The 22,991-nt window shown below is 48.8% G+C and overlaps 2 protein-coding genes across 4 annotated transcripts; one reads left to right on the plus strand and one right to left on the minus strand.

The window, feature by feature from the left end:
• Nucleotides 1-1,944: 1,944 nt before the first annotated feature.
• Nucleotides 1,945-21,043, minus strand: LOC1281604 (non-canonical poly(A) RNA polymerase protein Trf4-1). 3 transcript variants are annotated; one of them, XM_321547.4, is made up of 7 exons: nucleotides 20,481-21,043; nucleotides 16,482-19,114; nucleotides 7,694-7,872; nucleotides 7,152-7,598; nucleotides 6,934-7,068; nucleotides 6,098-6,834; nucleotides 1,945-6,007 (listed from the first exon to the last, which is right to left on the minus strand). In XM_321547.4, exons 2-7 carry the CDS (start codon nucleotides 17,288-17,290, stop codon nucleotides 5,189-5,191), a joined length of 3,126 nt encoding a protein of 1,041 aa, XP_321547.4. In that variant the 5' UTR covers nucleotides 17,291-19,114; nucleotides 20,481-21,043; the 3' UTR covers nucleotides 1,945-5,188. The 3 variants fall into 3 exon arrangements, with proteins under 3 accessions (XP_321547.4, XP_061505638.1, XP_061505637.1); XM_061649654.1 differs by having other exon boundaries at nucleotides 20,981-21,017; XM_061649653.1 differs by lacking the exon at nucleotides 20,481-21,043 and adding an exon at nucleotides 20,188-20,382.
• A 277-nt stretch (nucleotides 21,044-21,320) lies between these two features.
• Nucleotides 21,321-22,983, plus strand: LOC1281603 (vacuolar protein sorting-associated protein 72 homolog). Its single transcript, XM_061648581.1, has 4 exons — nucleotides 21,321-21,594; nucleotides 21,672-22,105; nucleotides 22,179-22,365; nucleotides 22,433-22,983. The coding sequence occupies exons 1-4, from the start codon at nucleotides 21,461-21,463 to the stop codon at nucleotides 22,881-22,883; spliced, it is 1,206 nt and encodes a 401-aa protein (XP_061504565.1). The 5' UTR covers nucleotides 21,321-21,460; the 3' UTR covers nucleotides 22,884-22,983.
• The last annotated feature ends 8 nt before the right edge of the window (nucleotides 22,984-22,991 follow it).

The raw sequence follows: 22,991 nt of genomic DNA on the forward strand, positions 1-22,991 counted from the left end.
CCGTGTTTGTATGGTGCGTTAAATCATTGAATTGTATTTTTCAATTGTGGAAAAAAAGGAAATAAGAAGAGAGTGATGCAAACAATGACGTGACTTTTTCATTGTTATTGGTAAGAAAAGTAACATTTGTTCTGCATCACTCAGATTTGCTGTACGCTTTACAGTTCAGCTGTACCTTCGACGTCACTGCGGTGGTGGTGCGGACCCAGCTGACAAAAGAAGGTTGTATGGCGCTGTTAAGGCCGTAACAAGACGTAAGCGTTGAAATCGAATCATTTTGATGCACGAAGCTTGAAACATTTTTTGATGAAAATAAATCAACATGATCATTGAGAGACCCACTTTTGAAATGGGAGCCAAACAAAAGCAACATTTTGTTATGGACCTGTCAATGCCTTAACAGCAGTCTGAACAGTGGCTTTGTACACTGGGCATACTACACACTTGCATACGTCATTTACACCGGCGCAAAACAAACACATCCAAAGCGAGGACGAGCCTCCAAAACGCAAATCGACGACGTGTGGCGAATCACGGCGGCCACTGAATTAAAAAGTAAAAAGCTCTCACAAGGGGGAGTGGTATGACCTAGTTCACGTCATACGAACATTCACTCACAGCGCTACTTTCTTGTCGAGGATGTCCAAAAAAAAGTGCACTATGCAGGTTTCAACCTTCTCTTCCACCCGGCTGTTACACGTGTTCTTTCGGTTTTGCATAAAAAAGGGGGCAAAGTTTACGCACGCGACGTGCCACCAGAGCTTAATGCCGGCACAGCTGCAAAGATAATGCAAGTTTTAAAATTCAACTCCCCACCGATAAGATAAGACGCAAACCAATCGGACACGCCTATATATATTGGCGCCGCATAGGAAATGGTACGGGGGCAAAGAGGGCAAAGTACACGCTTAATGACCGGATACGTCCCACTGAGACACACACACATACGCGCAGATTGTCGACGCCACTTTTCGACGGTTTAAATATTTACATACCGAAAGAGCTAATTAAATAACACGCACCACGGGTGGTCTCTGTCTGGCGTCTTATGCGACGATGGCGGCGACGGCGCTTCGTCGTATCGACAAGCCGGAGAGTAATGAGTTTAAATTGTAGCGATTACTTCGTCCCCAGCCGAACCGACACGCACGGGCGACACTCAACAACTGAAGGGAGTAGTAATCGAAGATTGGCTGTAAAGCTGGCCTAATCTTACACAGTGTGTGCTTGTCGACCTTGCCGTCGCTCGCCACATATTCCACCGGTGGTTTTGGGTGCGCGATAAAACATTGTACCCTGGGTATCGGTTTTGGTGCCCATCGGTCAAAGCGCGCGGCTGGCTAATGATGTGAAGGGATCGGCGTCGAGAACGATCACACACCAGGTACGCGTATCAAAGATGCCCTTGACGTCAGTATCAAAGTTCAAACTGCGTGTTCGCGGAAATTATCTCGGCCAACTTTGGGCCAACGCGCGGAACACGAAACCCATTAACACTTGCGCGCATCTTCCAGTTTCTTTTCTTGGGAGGAAAGAATGAAACAACTGAAACAACAGTAATATTCCTTTCCATTTGGCATTTTAGTGCCATAACGGGATTTTTTTTTTGTAATCGTCGTTGGTTTTTTTTTTTATTTTTATTTTCATCGCATTCCTGTTCCATCATTCTCATTCGGTATATGTACACGTTTTGCCTTACGGTATGTATCTAAAGGTATTTTTACTTTACACATAAATTATGGTGCATCTTTGTACTCAAAATGACTGGGTTTTTTTTAACTGTTGTTTGTTGGTTGTGTTTGTCGTTTTCGCTTGCTGTCCCCTAGTTTTGCTCGCTGCACACGCTACAGATTTACGATTTTTAGTAGATGTCTTCTTGGCGTCTTATATCGGGTTTGGGAGCGGATGGCCGCATCGATCGATCTTGTGCACTCTTGCTTAGTAGTGGTGGTGGTGGTGTTGTTTTTTTTTTTTTTTTTTGGGATCCTTTATGTGTCTACAATCTGTTACTAGCTATGAAACGGAGCTGGCGGAGGGTTACGACCGAACTGTCGCTAAAAACGTTCATAACGAAACGGGATGATCATTCTTCGCATTGGCAACACAGGTTGCTTGCTTACTCGGCAGCTACAAAAGGGGGGAAAGAAAACCGGGCATTTTGCGAGGAACGATGGATATCATTCCATCCTAAACACTACTACTTTTCCTACTCATAATCACTGCGCTATTTGGGATGGGGGGTTGTTTCCGCACACAACCGCACCATGATCACCTTTTGCCGTTTCTCTGAGCACTATATGTTGGGTACGCGTATGATCGTTTTTTTTTTTTCGTTTTTCTTCCTTTGATCATTATGATAACTACACTAAACCATAACGCACGCGTGCCTGTACGAGTTGTGTTGTCTGTGTGTTTTGTGTAAACCTAAAGGTTGATGGAACTTTTATTGCCTTTTCTACCACACTAGCACGTGTTGCTCCACGTGCGTATAAAAAACAGCATTTCCAGTTCCCTTTCCTAGCTTATGATTTTCATTCATTGCGAACATATTTGTGATTTCTATAAGTATTGTAAATGCTTTTGCCAGGAGATTGAAACACACTCCCCTCTTTTGCTTTCAACTTCGTTCAAGTAGCAACAACAAACCCTTACACACACACACACACCGACGACTACAAGTGGCAGTTTGATGATCGTTCAGCATGCTCACGGTGATCACGTGTGAGAGAGGTTCACTGTTACGTATATGTTTTGATTGCAACCTTGTTGATATTGGAACGCGTGGTTTGATGATTCTATCATTATTCTCTCTCTCTCTCTCTTATCCTTCCCTCCTTCGTATCAATGCTAAAATTTACGCACTACTACTAAAAGGATAGGCAGAAGAGATGGAGTGTTTGTTTCGCTTCTTTTCTTCTGTTGTGGTGTGTGAGTGGGTTTGTAATTGAGAATGATCATTCTTGGTGAGAGAGTTTGATTCAATGCATCCAGTGTATGTTGTAACAATGTAGCTCTCTCTCGACTGCCTTCTGCTTCCCAGTTTCGACTATTATCAGCAATGCATAGTAGCACACGGAGGAGGACGCACAAACACGCACACACACATACCGACACACCCTGAACGCAAAGTAGGAGCCGCCGAACAGAAGGCTAAACAATCTCAAACAACGATGCATGAAAACAATTTCCGAATAATTCTATATGTATATGTACAGATCAACAGCTCTTGCAGGTGAAGATAGTTGAATGATGTTGATTTTTTTTAGTGAAAATAAACATACAGTTTCAAGCTTCACGGGGCCGTATCGGAACACGTTCCACAGCGCACGGTGAAGGATTAAACTCAGGGGGTTTTGGTTTATCTCCTCTACCTAGGCCGGGGGGAGGGGGAGGGGGGGAGGGGGGTCGTTGATATAAAGCGATAAAGGTTTGCTTCAGAAGCACATCGGTAGGATTATTAGCGATAGTAGCGCTTCTACAGTAGTTGATCCTTGTCCTAGGCGCGATAGTAGTAGTGGTAGTAGTAGTAGTAGTAATAGAAGCAATAGTACTTGCACGCAACTAGTAGTGGTTGTGGTAGCCGAATATGCAAGAGCCTAAATATTACTCTGGCCAAGCACCTTATGCACCGTCCACACGCCGTGGAATATATCTCATATTTACATACAACACTCGCAAAATCAAATAGCAAAACTTTACAAACTGCTGCTGCCCTCGATTCGACCACTAACGACGCGTACCCCATCGTTCACGGCATAATGGTGGCAAATGATTTATCAACGTAACGTTTAACCAAAAAAAAAAAAAAACCTTCCGCCATACAGGCTTCCGTTGCCCTTTTTTCCGTAAGGTTCATTTTACGCGTGATTCTGTACGTTTGCGCTCCTCGAAAGATATACCTTTCTACCTACAACGATCCGTAACAGTAACAGTCAGAGACAATCGATAGAAAACGTAGTTCTCATGCACACGCAAACACACACACACACACACACACACACACACAAGCATATACAAAACTTTGTAAGATTGGATTGTGGGATCACAACGTCTGGCAACGCTAGAGCTTATCATCATTATCATCATCGAACAATAATAGGGACAAAACAAAACAGTTCCAAAAATCTTTGCTCATTATATAGTCCTACAGTAAGCACTAATTGCATGATTTCACTGTATTTTTACGCCTTACTTACGCCTACAAGAACTTGGTTTTGTGTTCGAGTTTTATGCCGGTTCTCGGTTCTACTACTTATGCCTAGGTTAGTGTAGCTGTATCTCTGCCGGATGTTGCTCGCAAACACGTTGCACATGTAAATTTAAACATGCGAGGACTCTAAGCCTGACCTCAATACGGAACATAATTGTTACGGTCCGGTTGTTACGGTATGCCCGAAAGAATCATTCCACGTCGCTGTACACAGAAATAGAACAACTTTGCGTGAGGTAAAGCAAGCAAAAAGTACACCATTTTCCAACACAAAACACAAAGTGAACGTGAAGCGTTGATTGAAATACGGTCAGTTAAATCATCGAACGGCCAGGGATATGGGCGATTGAATGACAGGAGGAAAGGAGACTCGTAAATATCAATCATGCGTAAAAATTGAAATCCAACGGTCAAAGTGATCGGCGCACAACACACGGACCAGCAGCACAACAACACGGGAAGATCGGCAGCACTAGCAAACCAGCGGCAACTATCCGTCGCAATGGCAGCCAGAATAACATCAGTAATAATATATACGATTAAAAATAAGTAATGTAGCTTGGCTAGTGGTGTGAGTGAATGTAAAGAGTTGCGCTGCTAATCTCTCTTGTCCAGGCATCGCGCCGTAGTAGTAGATACAATGGCCTGCCGAAGGCCATCGGACAACGAACCGACACGCGCTTTTCGCTGCTTTTGCTCCTTTTTTTACTGTTTCCCTACCATTTTCGATATAACTACACTATTTAATCCCTCGCACATCACATTCTTGCATATCGCGTTCTGCTGCCGTGCCTAGCGTGGCAGCAATGAACATTCGCTCCTCTTCTGACTGTCTCTCTCGCTCTCTCTCTCGGTTCACACTAAAATTGGAAGGCGCCTAAGTGGAGGGATGGAGGGAACGCTGCGCACCCAACACACAACTGTTTAATAGTGATAGTAGCGGAACCTTTGCAGGTACCCCCCTACCACGGATGGCTATCATCGGCTGTCCAGGCTGGCCGGTACCGGGCCGTTGGACACACTGCCGGCCGCACCGGCCATCGTCAACCCGTAGCTAATGGCCGTCGCTGACGGTGGTCCTCCCGCCGCCATTGGGCCGCCACGGTCCTTCTTCTCCCCGGGCGAGACGGTCTTCTTGCGCTTCGAGGAGTTTGTACCACTGTGGGAGGACTTTTTGCCGCTACTGCTAGAGGAGTTGGTGTTGCTGCTGATGGTGCTACCAGCGCCACCGGCACTACCACCACCACCACCACCACCGACGCCCGTCATGATGACCCCATTATTGCCCGCGAGCGCATTCGATGGTAGCAGCGGTAGCCCGCCAGCGACGGTCGCTTTCGGGCTTGCCGATCGGTGGTAGTGCAGATTGTTTTCATCATTTATAACCATCCCGGCGGCGACTAGGTTGCTACTGCTACTGTTATTGCTCGCAAGACCGCTTATTACTACATCGGGGGAAGGATAGGACGAGGGGGACGAGTTGCTGCTGGGTGGCATTTTCAGCATGCCGCCGGTGGTGGTGATCAACCGGCGGCTTTTGCTATTGTGACGCACCAGCCCGTTGCTGTTACTGACCGCGGACGGCTGGTGGTGCTGCTGCTGCTGATGTGACTGCATGCTGTACGCACTATTGGTGCTGTTGTTACCGGTCGCACCGCTCGGAAGCATGCGCTCCGAGCTGTTGCGACTGTACAGGGTGTTCTTGCCAACGATCTGCTGCTGCTGCTGCAGATGGTGGTGATGGTGCTGTTGCTGTTGTTGCTGATTCGGTGACGGTACGATGCGCCGATTGTTCATCTACCGAGAGGTAAAACAACATTGGGATCGTGCATCTTTGCGCAAATGCTTTATTATCGTATTGCGCGTGGCCGGCCGCTTGTTACTTACGTTGTTGTAGCTGATCACCTGTGGCGCATCGACGATACCGTTTGGGTCCGCCGACAGTTGCTGCTGCTGCTGCTGCTGGTGCTGATGCTGATGGTGCGTCATGTTTAGCATATTGTTCTCCTCTATTAGCAGATCGTGCGGATGGTGCGGGCCCGCCGTCGATATCATCATGATCGTAGCCGTGGGGCCTCCGTTCTGCTGCTGCTGCTGCTGCAGCTCGTGCAGCTCGATCGGTGGCGAACGGGTCGTGAGGCCGGCTGCCGACGCTGACGGCGAGATATCACGGCCGGTCGCCGACGGGAGACAGTGGAAATCCCCACTAGCGCCGCCCCCGTCGCTATCCATGCTTTCTTCCGACAGCTCCACGCTCGACGTACTGGGCCGCCTGTGAATCACCTGCCGCGGGTACTGCTGCTGGTGGATGTGATGGATGGCCTGTTGCTGAGGTAAGTGACGTGCCTGCTGCTGCTGCTGCTGCTGCTGTAGTGGAAGGTAATGGTCGCTCAGCAGTACCGTCGTTGTGGTAAGCGGCTGTTGTAAGCTCGGCTGCCGGATCAGCTTGTCCTCGAACGTATCCTTTATCCATTTGCGGTACTCGATCACTTCGTCCGTCACGCGAATTATTCGCCCCAGTATGCTTTGGCGGTTGCAGTCGTTCAGATTCTTGTCCAGCGGTAGCACCGCTTGGACCAGCACGATGTAAGCGTACTCGAACGCTTGCTTCACGTGTAACGCACCTGTACCGAAAACATGGAACAAATGGATATTAATAACAATTGGACAAACAAAAAATCGGACAAATAAAAAGCTAATTAAACAGTCCCCGGGAAGCCTACCATAGGAAGAACGTCCAATATCATTGCCCGGTGTTAGCGGATCCTCTATGCACAGCAAGCTTGGCCGATGCCCGTCAATCATTTCCCGCTGCAACTCTTCCTTCGGTATGTATCGTCCCGATTTTACACTAATGCCTGCAAAGCGAAGAAAAAGACCGTCCCCCATTAGCACCACACTCTGCCAATCTACAATCCCGGGGCCGTTTCCCATCACTTACCAATCTTCATGTAGTTAAACTTGCGACCGTACAGCTCGAAGAACTCGATCAGCAGCACGCCCAGATTGGAACAGGCGTTTGGCTTTTGGTGGTGCTGCTGCAGGAAGCTAATGCACATCAGTATCAGCGAGTAGGAGGAAATGCCACCGGTAAACACCTCGTTCAGGTCGCGCTGCAGCAGGAACTGCTTCAGCACCAGCACCAGCTTCTCCAGCACCGGATACTCGCGCTTGAAGCCTTTGATCAGCTTGGCCGACTGGACGCCCGACTCCATGTTGAAGGAAATGTCCACCTTGACCTGCGTCTGCCGGTCCGTCAGCTTCACGATCGGCACCGACGCCTTGTCGAGCACGCGGACCGAGTTCGGCTCCGCAATGCCCTGGCTGATCAGCTCCATCTCGAGCGTTCGCAGCGGCAGCATCGTCCATTGCCCGATCACAACCAAATCTGGAGGACGGGAGAGAGCGAGAGAGAGAGAAGCGCCGGTTGAATATGCCATTTTTTCAGTCTGCCACCACAATTGATGCGAAGACGGTACTTACCGATATCGCTGGTTGGTAGGTACAGCCCGGTACGGAACGAACCGAACATTTCCACCCTTGCCGATGGCCAGAGATTCTGCACGATCTTCTCTATCCGGCTGACCACCATGACGCGCAGCGCGTGCTCGGTTGGAGTGGCGATCATGTGCGCATAGAATTGCTCTATCTCCTGGTGCAGTCTGTGAGTTGGTAAAGGAAGAGACACAACACTTTTAGTAACATACGATCGTATTAAATAGTAAGAATTCGTACAAAGAAAACCGCATTCAAGCGTTATGTCACACATCTGCACAATCTCATCGGACGGCCTTGAAAAGAAAATTCCAAACTCTTCTCTGCTTACGTCTCGAGGTCACACACATATACACCCACTTGTTGATAAACGACCGGATGATGATGACCGCATTGTGCTCTGTCCACACACACACACACATGTGGGGAAGCAGCTCGTCTTTCGCATAACCGGAGCACACAGTTACGTTTACAATAAGAAAGCCGCACGCCTCGACACGTCGACGTGTGCAAAGAAAATGTCTGCTTCTTCCCATTATTGTAATACCGTACTGTTGTGGACCCAAAAACACGTGGGATTTGGGTAGCGGTGGTATGGGGGGGGGGGGGGGGATCGTTATTTAACACCGGATGATTCATAAACAAATGGCCAACACCAAATTCCCCGCGCGCATCCTTGGCGTATGGTTATGGACTTTTTAATTTTTTTTCTTGTTGTTGTGCCTGTATTTGGCCACCTGTTCAATGCTTGGAAAATGGAAAAATTCACCACAGCGAGTGATTCCTACAACGTTCCAAAACGGAGGGGAAAAGCAGAGAGAAAATCATCTCGATTTGGCCCTGGCAAGAAGCGCAGTTCGATTATCACGTGATCATCATCTTTTTGCAATATTTATTATGAAAGTTGAGATTAGCATATTAAGTCCAACTCATTCAGCCCAAACGAATGGTTCAAGCTTTATACTTTTAAAATGGCTTGAAAATTTTAATATCTTAATCTCAAAGCAATTTCGCCTATCGACTGGAATAGCGAATTAATTGTACAAAGGGGTGAGAGATTGATAACGATAACAACCCTTTTTCCTTACAAGCTTTATCAACGAAATTTGCGAACTTTCCAAAACGCAAACCCTCTAGTACCATACGACCTCGACAGTGATCGAGAGAGTGTTTGTGTGTGTGCGTTCCGACCACCTGTTGCAATAATTAATCGTGCACGGAATTTGCGGATCAATGATAGCAGCGCATAATCTTGCCCGAATGCCCAAGCAACCCAACGTACGAATGAAACGGGGGGAAGCGGAAGGATGGAGGAGAAGCAAGAGATTTCATTTCATTAGATCGTTTCAAATGCGATTGCTACAGCTCCAATCCAATCACGCGCTCCCGCGTATAGTAATGAATCTTTTAATCGAAGAAAATGGATATCGTCTTCGGTTCTGTTGTTTGCGTTGTTTGTTCATCTTTTTTCTTCGGCTGTGCGGCACTGTGTTCGGCTACATTCATTTCCTTTCCATTTGGTTGTTTGGGGGGGAAGAGGGTTTATAATTTTCCAATTTTACTCTTCTCGATTGATTGTTACCACTGTTTACAATCCACCCATAATAAGGCAAAAGCGCGCACATCAACTTGATCGCCATCCATTTGATCGCCTTCTCGATCCTATTTCGTGGAAAGATTCGTGTTAATGAAATACAGCTGAAACGATCTTTTTTTTTTTGTTTTCTTTACACAATTCATTATATACCACTCCCTCTCCTCGAAACACCACAATTCTCCTTCGCAATGGAGAAAGCGCAACTGGGCCCTCACACCCAAAAAACGAAAAACCATTTACGGTAAGCGTCTTCCGAACGTGACCGTTTCCCTGCCTTTCTCTTCCCCGATGTGCCACACACACACATACACAGCAGCACTAGCGATATAATAAAATTGCTATTTTGGTGAGGAAAACTAAGTTAATAAGTTACGGCGCTGCACCTTAAGCGCACAACACCAACAGGGTGTGATAATGGTTGAGCGCTGTGAACCCTCTTAAGCACACACACACACACAGACACAGACGTATTATAAAATAAAGTAGCGAACGCTTCAGTGATTAGAGACGACGGTACCGCGCAACTGCATAACTGGCTGCACCGGCGATGCGTTTCCGGCCGGACTCCAGCCAGAGCACAATAGCAGCGCAACGCGACACGCACGAAACATGCGCGGCGGCAGAGCACATGGTGAAAGGGTGCGCGCGCGCCGCCCATCGTCAGGCGCATTAACTAGCCGACCGAATTGGACGAATTATGTGCGCGATGGTGAATGGGGCTCCCGGCCATCTCCACCTCTACCACCACACACACACACATGTGCTCTGTTAGTCTGCGCGCATGCTTTGCTGCCCTTTTCCGGCACCTTGCAGCACGCGCGCTTTGAGGTGCGTTTCTCGTTTGGATTCACAATGATATCTCCTCGCCCGGGCTACAATTAGGGGTAAACCACCCTTTTTTCAACCCTTTTGTTGCCCAATTAACTCATGCTCAGTAAGTTTGTGGCAGTTGTGTGGCTTTCGTTTTCGAAGGGAGGAAAGAACCCGCGCAATCGACAAGCATGAGGCGACGCTTAAGCCATCTCCGTTCGTACGTTTCTTCGGGAGATCTCCCTAAAAATTAAAACAAAAAAATTATCAGCTTGGGAATTGACGAGAGCTAAAGTTCGATGAAACCCATCCGAGACGTAACAGTAATTGTGTGCATCATCTCTCGTCTGGGTTGTTTTACTTGTACAACTGTGTTACACCCCCCACCCCCCCACCCCCGTACAACGTACACTTTTTGCTGGCACAGGATGGCAAACAAATTAATTCTAGAACGGGCAATTAGAACCTGCAAACGAAACGGAATGAATTGTACACCTTCTGACAAATAAGGAAGAGCACATACAGAGCAAACCAAAATCGTGTTGTTTTCCAACAACTGACAAAACATTCATACACACACATACACAGACAGCACAAGCGCACAAGCTCCTCACTTCCGGTTACGCGTGAATAATGCGTGCACGAAACGCGAGCATAGAATACCCATAACGCTCCCTCTTCGCTAACAAGATCATGACGATCATTTGCCATTCTACATGACGGCCACACTCGCGTCACAGCATCGTGCCGATCTTTGGACAAACAACAACAACAACAACACTGTTTGAGCAAAAAGGTGAAATACAAGTAAAAACAGCGCACACAAACACACACATCCAACACTATGCAGTGCGCGAACAAACAACAACTGGATAAACAAAGTACACAGACACACGAATGTATGTCTGGGCTAGCTTCCCAGCAACCTCCAACCCATTCCTGGGGCCCTGGACGGACGGACGGATGGCTCCAGTAGCTCTCGTACATTCCGCACACATTTCCAACCCCTTGAGCAGGAGTAGGATGGTGGTTGATTAGTTGGTTGGTTGTTCTTACGTCTGCACTTGCCTGAACCACAACAAGGCTTCCCTTTGACGTACATTCGCCGTCCGCACGGACGCTTGCTTGGATTTGGGAGCCCTCCTGGTTGGGTGTTCGCTTTTTAAAACAACCCACCACACACACACAACCATCTGTTGCAATCGTAGCCTGCTAAGGTGCATTATTATTTTCACCGTCATCATTGACGCAAGGAAGAGGCGTTTGTTTGGGGCCAATGGTCCAATACGACAGCACTGCTATTTACTTTGCAGAAAATAACTACACACGCCGCAGGTTTGCAGGTTCTCACACACTGGGGCTTGCTACAACAATTGCAAATTACATCGACAATCATCGATGGGGAGTTTTTTTTTGCTTCTTTTTCTTCTTATTTTGGTGATGTTAATATTCAGAGAGGTTCAGGGAGATCGTCCGCTACGATCGGAGGATGAGATCAATCATCTGCATCCGTCGCACCGGGGGACGACACCTTTCGCGCATCACCAGCAACAAACGGGACAATGCTGCATTTAAAACAGATAAATTAATCTCGATTGCTTGAATGCATTATTGCATGTGGACGTCGTACGTAAACAAACAAACAAACACTCCGTACTTTACTATCGTTTCAAATCGTTAAAGAGCTTTTAACGCCCAGCAAAAAAAGGGCACCACACAATCATTCATAACACAACGGGGTTCATCTCCATTCATGATTACAGCAACCGAGCCCGCCGCCGACCATTCTAGCAACAATACTACACCACGTGACGTCACATTGTCATCCGGAAGCCTCTTCCCTCGCCTCGGCTACCGTGAGACGTCTCTGTGGCCGACACTTTCGCACAGCGATGTAGTAGTAGTAGTAGTAGCAGTAGGCCGTATCGTTTCCGGTTCATCAGCATGACAAGGACGGGCGGAACTGTCAAGAGCACGGTGAACGGTTTTTTTTTGGTTTTTGTTGCTTCTCAATAGACACGCAAACGTGCTGGCTATTATTACGGGCACGGGTCGGTACATGCGTTTTTCAAGTGTAAGCCAACACACACACTTGTTCGGGTTCGAGTAGCTCTTTGAGAAGGTTTTGATGTTTTGAATACAATTTTGAAAAATATGTCATCCGGAGTTAAATGTGTAATTAATTCTCCCTGAAGGTGGTGTGCTAAACCTCTGTTCGTTGTACGTCCGCCTGTCAGGTGTAACTTGTCGAGTTAATTGTGATTTTTGGTACGGTTCCTTTGCTTGCCAGTTTGCTATCGGTTTCAGCTATCGACCGATCAGTGCGTACAAGTGAGAAGAACACGCTCGACATAGTGGCAGGCACTCGACCCGCATGTGTTTTTTACACACCAGGGTGGAAGAAAATAGGTCAACACAGATTATGCGTTAATTCTTTGCTCCTTCTTTTGTAACATCATCTTCAAAACCAACACTGAGAGAGGGAGAGAAAGACAGGGAGCTAACATGGGCAGTTTAAATGTCTAACCGTGTCTCTTTCTGTTACATCCGACATTCATTTTGTCTGATGGCTGTTCCATGTTTTATTCTTCTATTTTATAAAAGGCAAGCGCAGGAACAGGAACAGGCAGTAGTGCGCTATATGAAAATGACCATGAAGTTTTGCCGATATCCTGCGATAATGTGGATTCAATGACAATGACGACGATATTTGCCTGACTGATTATCTGACCTGTTCGAGACCAACTCCCTAATAAAAGCGACATCCGCGACAGCTGAGGGTCACCGGACCCGATTTCTTCTGCAGCCCGAGTCGACATCCTTGACTTGCTAACTGGCTCTCGCCTGACGCGCGCGCGCGTTTGTGTGTGTGTGATTGGCCACCCCGCCCCATCATTGCACGTCACCGAAGGGAAAGGAAAGGCCATCGCACGGTGTACAGGTTTTTAAATATGAACTTATCGCTCGTACCGACCACTTTTAATGGAAGCCAATACACGAAAGGCAACGAAAAGTCGGGGGGTTGAAGAACTGTTCTGCTAAAGCGTTGATAACTTTTTGATGACATTGGCAAAACAACAGCCACTCCAGGGGAGGGTTCGGTTTTTCAGTATGTTTCAAAATCAGTTTTACAGCAATCTTATCGGCTTCTTGCTTGTTGCCCCGGCGTAAAGCAGTACCACATATTTGTGTTTCGATTTTTCTCTCCCTGCGCTACTCACTCTACTACGTCAGAGGGGAGCTTGTGTGTAATAGGGTAGCAGCAAACTACAGAGAGTAAGGTAAACTATAAGGTCAGCATTAGCTACCACATGCTAATGATAAGAGTGCACACACGAATGGGCACTGCTTTGCTCGAATTTCGAAACCGTTTGTACACTGTAACGTATGCTGCTGCTGCTGCTGCTGCTATCTCAGACCCATATCTAAGGTGTGTGCTTTGGTGAGAGGGGGTGGTCCGGACGGTCTTGCTGCCTGATTGTCAACTAAGCATCACATCCCGTGTAGGGAAAAAAGGGGGAAAGGTAGGGCAGTAGCAGTGTACAACCGGGCCCGGAAGCGCAACGCCACCAAACGGACGGAAGGTGCTAAAATGATCGACCAAAACATACACCCACCCACCCACCCACTCTTGTGCATAATCGACAGCGATACCGTGGTGTGTCGTCTGCCGCCAGCAAACCGACCGCGCGTAACAACGTTTGCGCACCCATCAGGCAAAGAAAAGAGTGAAACTAGAGCAAAGGAGCAGAGAGCGTTACCGGGTCACATACACACATTATACTCTTTCTCTATAGCCAGTGGCCACGGCCGCGCATCGTCAGTAATGAACAGCGAACAGGTTGTAAATCGCCAAACAGTGCGAACGTACGCCACGACCGACCGACCAACCGACCGACCGCGTTCTTCCCCGGCTGATTATAGAATCGCGCAAAATAATCCGCGTGCGCAGTGAGGTGTTGGGCGTGATACGCGGGGACCCCGGGGGGTGGTTGTTCGGTTGGTAATCTTTTACATATTTTTCTTCCCTGACCTCTTCTTGCGCGCTTTGCGGTATGCGGATGGTAGCAGCAGCAGCAGCAGCAGCACGAGACAAACCAGTCAGTCAACGACAACGCCAAGAAGATTGGGGTAGCAACAAGGGAATTTACAGCACGGATTGAATGAAACTCGCCTGTCCGTGTCGCGTGTGTGTGTGCGTGTTTCCTTTTTCTTCCGAGCGCCATCGAGCGGCAGCAGCAGAGCTTAATATTGGAAAACGAAAAAATCAAACTATATACATCTAGATGACATTTGCGGACAACAGTGCAAGGCGCAGGAGCCTTGAGCGGGTTGAACTTCAGGAAATGGATGGCGTGTGATTGAGTGAGGGCGATACTGACGTGCAATTATAATCTGCATGTTTTTTTGGGGGTAGTAATCGTTGGGATCGATCTTGTAGTGTCATACGTCACCAGTACAAATTATACACAGGGCCTTATTGTGTTGACTTTGTGCTTAAAATCGTTCCCAAACACGACTCTAAATATCAAAATTAACAATTCCGTACCTAAAGCTGAATCCTTTCCCCAACCAATAGGCCTCAAGCTACAACAAGCTACTAAGAAACGACACCCTCTGTGTCTTCCATTTACTCAAGCGATGTTGATACAACTGCATAAAAAAGAAGCGATGCAAGACAACAGTTTCAGCTGATACTGCCTTGTGGAGATGCTTTCGACCACAATTTGAACACACTACCCACTCTCCCACCCATTGATGACAATCGTACATTCAGTGTCACATGCAGCAGCAGAGATAGGCTCGCCCGTGTTATCAAGACACACACGCGGAAGGTGGTAGGTAGTAGATACAGCAGTAGTAGACGAAACGCAATGGGCTGGTGTAAAAGCATTACGCCAAATTTCCTACTCTCACACAAACACACACGGCGCCGGCCATTACACCACAGCGGGCAAAATTGTATAATAACAATCAGGTGTGTGTCTCTTATCGTGGGCCAGCGAGTAGTAAAACGCACACAACACCACACACACACGCACAGAGTTTTCGATCGTGAACCTCCGAAAACGGGAAGTGCGCACAAACTGGACGCTTGTCATTTGAACGTTCGCTTGCGCTTATCGAGTGCGCGCGTTCACGGGTTCGGAGGGTTCGGCGGACCTGCGTTCCAGTCCTTTCCAGCCACCTGGGGAAGAAGTGCAAATCATCACGCATCCTTTCCGACTTTCCTTACTGCGTCATCATTACTCTCCGGCCCCTCTTGTTTTCTGATTCTGTTTTGCACACTGTTTGCCGATAATCGTTTATCACCGATTGGTGGCGGTCGTTTACAGGCTGACACTTAATTGCGTTGTTTTTCGATGCCCACACTTTTACGCTAACCGAAAAACCACTTCCCGTGTTACCCAGTGTATCAAAACATCCGGCGACGAGAACGATAACAGCAACTCAGCTGATCGGGAATTGAACAGCCATCCTTAAAGTATCTTACTTCTTATTCTGCCACTACAATGTAACGAAAAAAAGATTAACCACCTTTTTTGTTTGGCTTTCCCATTGCGTGCTAAGGCCCGAAGAGCGGAGCAGATTCGTGAGCCGATGCTAGCGCGGCATATAAGAGGAGAGCAAGGCAAAAAAAAAACAACAAACCACCCATTCCTCGCGCAGTGCCGCGAGATACTTATGGTCGCGAACGAAGGTCATCGAGTTCCTTTTGTTTGTCTTTTTGGCCCCTTTTTCTGTTCGCTCGTTTTCGCCTCCCCTCCCCCTTCCTAAGCTCTCTATCTCTTTCCCATTTGCCATAGTTGTTCTGGAATATGCGCCTTTGGCTCGCGAAGTGTGGAAACAATCATCATTCGCCTGCCAGCGTCCGAAAAACTGCGCCGCAACTTTTTTCGACACTTTGTATCCGCGTTGCGCCATGTTCGCCATGTTTCGCGCGAGATGGCGTTGGTGTTGGTGTTGGTGTGCTGTGTTCTGCATCATCTCTTTGGGAATCATTGACACGTATGCAATTGCATACACGATCACTCTACTTGGGCGTGGTAAAGGTACGATCGATTGCAAATCGTCACCCCAACATTTGCTGATCTTCAAAGTAACAAATTTGTTTCAACCGCACTGAATTCGGTTAGATGACGGCTTCTAGCGCTGCCTAAAACGACAACAAAAGCTTAAAAGCAAATTTTTTAAAGCAAGAAAAACCCCAAACGCACCAAATATCAGCCCACCAACCGTCCTTCCGACTCCGATCGGGCGACTACTACTACTAAACGCGCCAAGATAAGATAAAAGCACGCTAACGTAATATGTATTATTGCCCCTCCCCCTCCCCCCTTGCTCTGCCCACCCCTCATCACCACTCACCCAATAATGCCTCGACCGTACTTAAAGTTGGGCGGACGCCAGGGACATCCACCGTGGACGCCGGTCAGCCGCTGCTGCTGCTTGTTCATGTTGAACGTGCTGGCCTTATTTTCCGTCATCATGCTGCCCAGTTTCTTGCGCACCGGGTTGTAGTTCTTCTCGCTGCTACTGACTAGACCACCGCCGGTTCCGGTTCCGCCGCCGCCACCGCCCGCCTTGGTGCAACCGTTGGTACCGCCGCCCGTCGTCAACTCGCCTCCGCCGTTCGTCGTACCATTGTTATTAGTATTGCTGCTAACGTGGTTATTACAGCTGCTGCTAGAATTACTATTATTATTATTATTGCTTCCCCCGTTGCCGTTGCCCGGGTTAGTCGGGGTGGTAGTGGTGGTGGTGGTGGCGCTGCCGCTATTACTTCCGTTCAGTACACTACTATTTGACAGTGCGGCGTTACTACTGCCACTGTTGACAGTTGCACCGGCGTTAGAGCCGTTGTTGTTGTTGTTGTTATTGTTCGTTTTCCCCGTGCCTTCGTTCACAGGGGACGGTTGTTGCTGGTGATTGCCGACACCGTTGTTGTTGTTGTTGTTCCCACTGTTACCGGTATTGCCCAGCGGCAGGTCGAATTGCTTCAGCTCACCGCGCGCGCCTCCCGGACCCTTCAGCCCTTCCTGGCCGTTATTGCTGCCCGGACCGTAGTTGGCGTGCAGTGGGCCGTACAGATCGGAATTGCTCTCCCAAATGCGCATCCAGGTGTGCTTTGCCGGACCGTCCTGTTCCTCCTGATACCAAGCCACAGCAGGGTCCATCGTGTGCGCAAATGGCTGTGCACTTTCGCTTCGCGTTTGCGCGACTTTGCGTGTGAACTGATCTTGCTTTATCGTACTACACACACGCACACCAGAGCGCTATCCCAAAACGGGGTTACACATTGACTTTGTGGAGCAAACACACACACACACAGTTTTCACGTGCACATACACAAACACACACACACTTTCAAACGCGTGAAAAAATGACACTTTACGTTGATGCGTTGTGGAAAACGACTTACGCTGCGCTTAAAACCGCACTACACACGTACACCACTTTGCAGTTCGCTACTTAAACACTACTGTAAAATCGATCTCCACTCGTGAAAACAAACAGGATATCCGGTTGAAGATCACACCCCACTACTGCCTAGTACACTATTAAAGGTAATGTTTTTACACTAAGTTAACCAACGAAGGATAACGCACGCGATATACACACTATTCTTATGCTGCTTGGAATCACTCGCTCGCTCGACACACGTGTGATGAGACTTGCCCACGACACGACACACAAACGAATTAGGTGGAGAAAAAATATGTTCGCTTATCACATGATTTTGAATATACGATTTTGACACGCCTTTTGCGTCACGGTAGAACCTTTTCTTACTTTTGAAGAGAAACCATCCAAAACGATGGCAAAGTTCCACTGCATCCAACTCTTTCACTGCACCTTTTTGCGCACAAAATATCACACACACACGACGTGCTTTCGTGCGTGCGTGCGTGCGTGTTTGCAGGCGCTATATTACACTATTCAAGGGCGGGAACGTTTTGGGAGGGGGTTGGTAAGCTAGCCCCGAATCGCGCCTCAATGATGATCTTGCTATCTCAACAGAGGACGAGATCACGCTTTAATTATGCCCGCGCACAGACACTCACACACTTTTTCCCTTTCTTGCACACACACACACGTGCTCACTGGGTCGACAATGCAAGGTCGATGAAGGGTTTTTGGCTGGGCCAGAGAGAGCTTTAGTGTGTCTGTCACTCTCTATCTCTCTCTTACTGCGGGCGCTTTTTTTTTTAATTCGTCTGGCTGGCAGTTTTGTTTAACCTTTACCACACACACTAAAGGGCACTCTACTACCCCCGTTTTTCCGTACGTTCGATCGTTCTTACGATTGGGCCACGAGACACGGCGCGTCAAAGGAGAAACAGAACCATCTCCCTGCAGGTGCGACAGCACACTAAGGCTGTACGTACGATTGCGTACGACGCGACCACGGCCGCCCTGTTGCGCTGCTTCCTCGCGCGCGCGACAGGTGCTGCCGCTGTGCTCGCTGCTGATGTGCGATGTGCGTGTATGCGCGTACGCCCCAACAACCCTCCAATGGAAAGGGTGGCAGCTCGCCCCCCGGTCGGTCAGTTGGGTTTTCCTAGGCGCCTTCGGCTTACTGCGCGCTGCTCAGTACGATATGTGTGTGTGTAACTGCGCTGTATTGCTGCGTTGCGCGCCTGTCGACGTGCTTGTGTTGGTGATGTGTTTTTCGAAGGGATTCCACACTCCCTCTCCCTTTCTATCTCTTTCTCTTGCAATGCACTCCCAAGATGATTGCACCGTCGTCTCGTGCACCGCTTTCAGGGTCGTTTCGTGTGTACACTACACCTCACTCTCGGTGCGCTTGCCTCGGACCAAATCCTTTCGGAAATGCGGGGGCGGGGGGAATGCACGTTTAGCACAAACGGTCCTCGCGCGATCAGCAGGCTCTTACGCACTTGGGGGGTGGGGAGCACCTTCTTTTCCCCTTTCTTCTGGTTGCCCCGTTGTCAGCACCACAGACGTCAGAGTTTACCTCGCTTGAGCGGTATCGGTATCTGAGGAGGAAAGAAAAGATGGCAAAGCATGAGACACGATTGTAGAGAACTAGAACTCCACACGGACCAGCGAGCACCGTCGCCGCCCCGTTGCATGAAAAGTGAATGTCGGTGGTAAAGAGATTCTTCATGTATCGGGGTGTGTGTGTGTGTGTGTGCTTGTGTGCAGCACAAATATGGGGAACAACTGCTGCCGGCATGATTTTCGGTCGGGTTAGTAGTTGGTTAATGCGGCGCTGTACACACTTGAACGATTCTGTTGCTGAGCGATCCGTGACAAACAGGTTCTACGCTTTTTCTCAATGCCAACTACTACTGCTGCTGCTGCTGCTCCTTCTCTACCAAAACCTTTCGGTGCTATATTTTGTGCATTGTTTCCCACCAACTTCTCCCCTCCGACAAACTGGTGTCAAATCCGAATCGAATTTGTTCATAACAAAGTTTTCTAACATTCGGCCATTTTTATCCACATGTCAGAATTAGACCGAAACCAACACTACTACAACCTCTACCCGGCACGTGCTCGCTCAGTAGCACACACTACCACTACTACACCACTACACGCACAGGGACTGCACCCCATGGCAGTGTGGTGTTCCACTTGCCGTAACACTTCGGTACGTGTCTAGACGGCGCTTGAGCTGCTTCTCGTGTTGGTGTGCGTGTGTGCGTGTGTGCGTGTGTGCGTGTGTGCGTGCACAGCAAGCAGCGAGATCAGCAAATCGCCTGGAAATTTCCGCTATCTCCCTTGCACACACACGCACGCACACCAGCAACAGCATCGAAAACGCACGTCGATGTCGTCGATCGTGGTGTGTCGTGCGGAGATTTCGGGAGCAGATTGCACATCCAAATGACAGCTAAATACAATTAGAGGAGAACAAAACCCGTCCTTGTATTAGCTGAATTACGCTCACGTTGACACTTGGCAGCCGGATTTTGGCCTCCGTTCCGTTCTACACACTCCTTTCTCCTTCCTCCTTCTTCTTCTTTCCTTTCACCCACAAACTGTTTGCTGCTGCTGCACCTCTTCATTGCCTTTTTCACACACACACACACACACACACACACACCTTCTTTTCAAAAACCTGGTTTGTTCTAAATGAAATGCACCGCTCCGGCACACAAAAGTACACTCTTTTCGTAATGCACAACTTGCGGTAGGTGTTAATTTCTTCCCCGTTCTGCTAGCTCCACATCGCAAGGCACAACGCGACGTGTAATGTTCGCCTAATCTCTCGGACAGCGCGGAGATAGAACACCACCACCACCCCTGCTGCAGCCACACACATACACGCACGCACACACACGTGAAGAAGAATCGACTAACGACAAAAAAGGAATACAATTGCGAAAATTTTCTCACCTCCACCCGCAGCTTCACCCTCTCTCTTTGCACCACTTCGCGAAATCACTAACACACACCCTCACACGCACTCCGTTCCGCTTATAAAGTCCTGCTCTGATTGTCTAATGTTAGAAATATCAGGTGGTAAAGATTCGGCCACACAGTGGGTGTAGAAGAAAAAAGAATCCACCGAATCCCCCGTTCCCAAAAACCGAACTTTTCTCTTCTTCTGTGTTGCCTTCTGACACACACACAGCGGGTCGGCTCTTTCCTTCCTGAAGTCTCCTCTCGCGGGTACACACGCTTGGCAGCCGTACCAGGCTGCTGTGAACTATTATTTCACACACGCCAGCCCAGCCGGAAACGCCAACAAAAGGGGATGGCCCTGCCGAATAACAGCCGCCGCCACCGCCGCCGATAGTATGCTTTTATCACGCCAGCCCAACCGCACACGGTGCCCGTTTTTTCCTGCTGGTATTTTATCACAAATTCGGTGCTACTTTGCGAAATGGTTTTACCATGCGACCCGATGGAAGGCGAAAAAATATGGCATGGCAGACGGGCACTTTCCTCAGAATGCGAGATCAAGGTTGCTGTGGGCTAAGGGATGACAAGGGAGCGCAGGTTTTGAAGGGCAGGGCTCGTGGCCGGTTTTAATGCTGCGCATAACAAATGGAATATTATTCTGAGTGAAGATTATGATACAAGCAGATCCATTTTTCATGCTCAGAAATCGTATTTTGCATGTGAATTTCAATTGATCCCAGCTTTTTGGCATGCCAAACAGAAACGTTCTCTTTGTTTGTCAGTTCCCCAGCCGGGCATAGCTGTCATGCAGCAACCTTGGCAACACGGAACGCCTTGCTAATGTCAAACCGAAGGTTTGGGCGGATTGTTTACAAAGAGAAAAGTTGTTTACGGAACCAGGCAAGCGGCATAAGCTTTACTTCTAATTTTTAGCAGCAAATACAGCCATTACCCTAACTAGCCTGTGCCGAATGGCTGCCACACGGGAACGCCGCTCAAATGCCGGCCGACGGATGGCCACCCTGCTGAACGAGGAGGAAGAGGACGAATTTTACAAAACTTCCTACGGCGGCTTCAGCGAGACGGCGGACGATGGCGACTACGTGTAGGTGAAGCCAAACGGCCAAAGCCAGTGTACAATGGTTCTCATTTGTCTTCATGCCCCCCTCTGTTTTTGCGCAGTCAAAAGAATGACGACGAGGAAGATATCGTCGATTCCGACTTCAGCATTGACGAAAACGATGAGCCCATTTCCGACGCGGAGGAGGAACCGGCGAAAGGTAGCAAACGCCGGAAGGTGGGCACGGTGACGAAGGCATATCGGGAACCGGCCCCCAAGAAGCAGGCCCCCGCCAAAGCGAAGGAACCGAAGGCAAAAGCCGAACGACAGTCGACGCTGCGCAAGCGGCCCAAGTTTACCGTGATCGACTCGGGGCGCAAATCGTTCCGCAAGTCGACGGCGGCCAAAACGGCCGCCACGCAGAGCCGGCTCAAGCAGCGGTTCGAGGCGGAACGGAAGCGGACGCGCGTCATCCGAACGGAGGAGTACATCCCGACGCAGGAGGAGCTGCTGGAGGAGGCGGAAATTACCGAGCGGGAAAATATTAAATCTTTGGGTAGGTTCAAAGAGCGAGTTTTCCGGTTCATTTTTTGTATAAAACTCTAAGCCTGGTGGCATGCTATTTTTAGAACGCTTCCGAAGGATGGAGCTAGAAAAGCAGAAAATTAGACCGACGAAAAAGAAGTTCACCGGACCGACGATTCGCTACTTCTCCACCGCCATGCCCATCATCGAGGAGGTGTACGATAGCAACACCGAGGTGGACCCACTCAGCATAAGCGACCCGAAGGAGGCGGAGGATACGAACGACAAAACGTAAGCTAGTTGGATCATCCCATCCCAAAAAATCACAAAATAATCCCGTTTTGCTCCCCCGCTGCAGCGCGAGAGAAAAGACTGTAAAACGAAGCAGAAGCAAGAAAACCACCCTGATGGAGGTAACCGGCCAGTACGAGCGCACGTTCATCACGTTCGAGAACGACATCGACAACAAGCTGTTCGAGTCGTACTTCCCCACGCCGGACGCGGCCCGCAAGCACCGGCAGATCTGTGCCGTCACGCGGCTACCGGCCCGCTACTACGACCCGATCACGCAGCTACCCTACCGCAACATGCAGGCGTTTAAAATCCTGCGCGAAGCGTACTACCAGCAGCTAGAGGAGCGCGGCAACACGGACAATCCGGACGTGGCGCGATGGTTGGAGTGGCGCAAAAAGATCAAGGAGTATCGGATGACCGCAATGAAGAAGCTGCAGCCTCCGAAACCTCCGACGACGGTGGCGGCGGCAGCGGCAACGACGGCGGTAAGTGCAACCGGGAGTGTGGGAAAATGAATCTTCTTTCCTTGTTTTTTTTTTTATTTTAGAGATAATTTTTAAAAACGAAAAACACCCGATGCGATAGTATAATAAAGTGGCTGTAACGAGAGAGAAACTGTACGC

This window comes from Anopheles gambiae, chromosome 2 (assembly GCF_943734735.2).
Source record: "Anopheles gambiae chromosome 2, idAnoGambNW_F1_1, whole genome shotgun sequence".
In the NCBI taxonomy this organism is placed as follows: Eukaryota; Metazoa; Arthropoda; class Insecta; order Diptera; family Culicidae; genus Anopheles; species Anopheles gambiae.

Coding starts and splice junctions, on each gene's coding strand:
- LOC1281604 (XM_321547.4), bottom strand. CDS start 17,290: ATGGACCCTGCTGTGGCTTGGTATCAGGAGGAACAGGACGGTCCGGCA. Junction 7,069..7,151: donor GTTTAACTACATGAAGATTG/GTAAGTGATGGG, acceptor TTCGCTTTGCAG/GCATTAGTGTAAAATCGGGA. Junction 6,008..6,097: donor AGGTGATCAGCTACAACAAC/GTAAGTAACAAG, acceptor ACCTCTCGGTAG/ATGAACAATCGGCGCATCGT.
- LOC1281603 (XM_061648581.1), top strand. CDS start 21,461: ATGGCTGCCACACGGGAACGCCGCTCAAATGCCGGCCGACGGATGGCC. Junction 22,106..22,178: donor GGAAAATATTAAATCTTTGG/GTAGGTTCAAAG, acceptor TGCTATTTTTAG/AACGCTTCCGAAGGATGGAG. Junction 22,366..22,432: donor GAGGATACGAACGACAAAAC/GTAAGCTAGTTG, acceptor CCCCCGCTGCAG/CGCGAGAGAAAAGACTGTAA.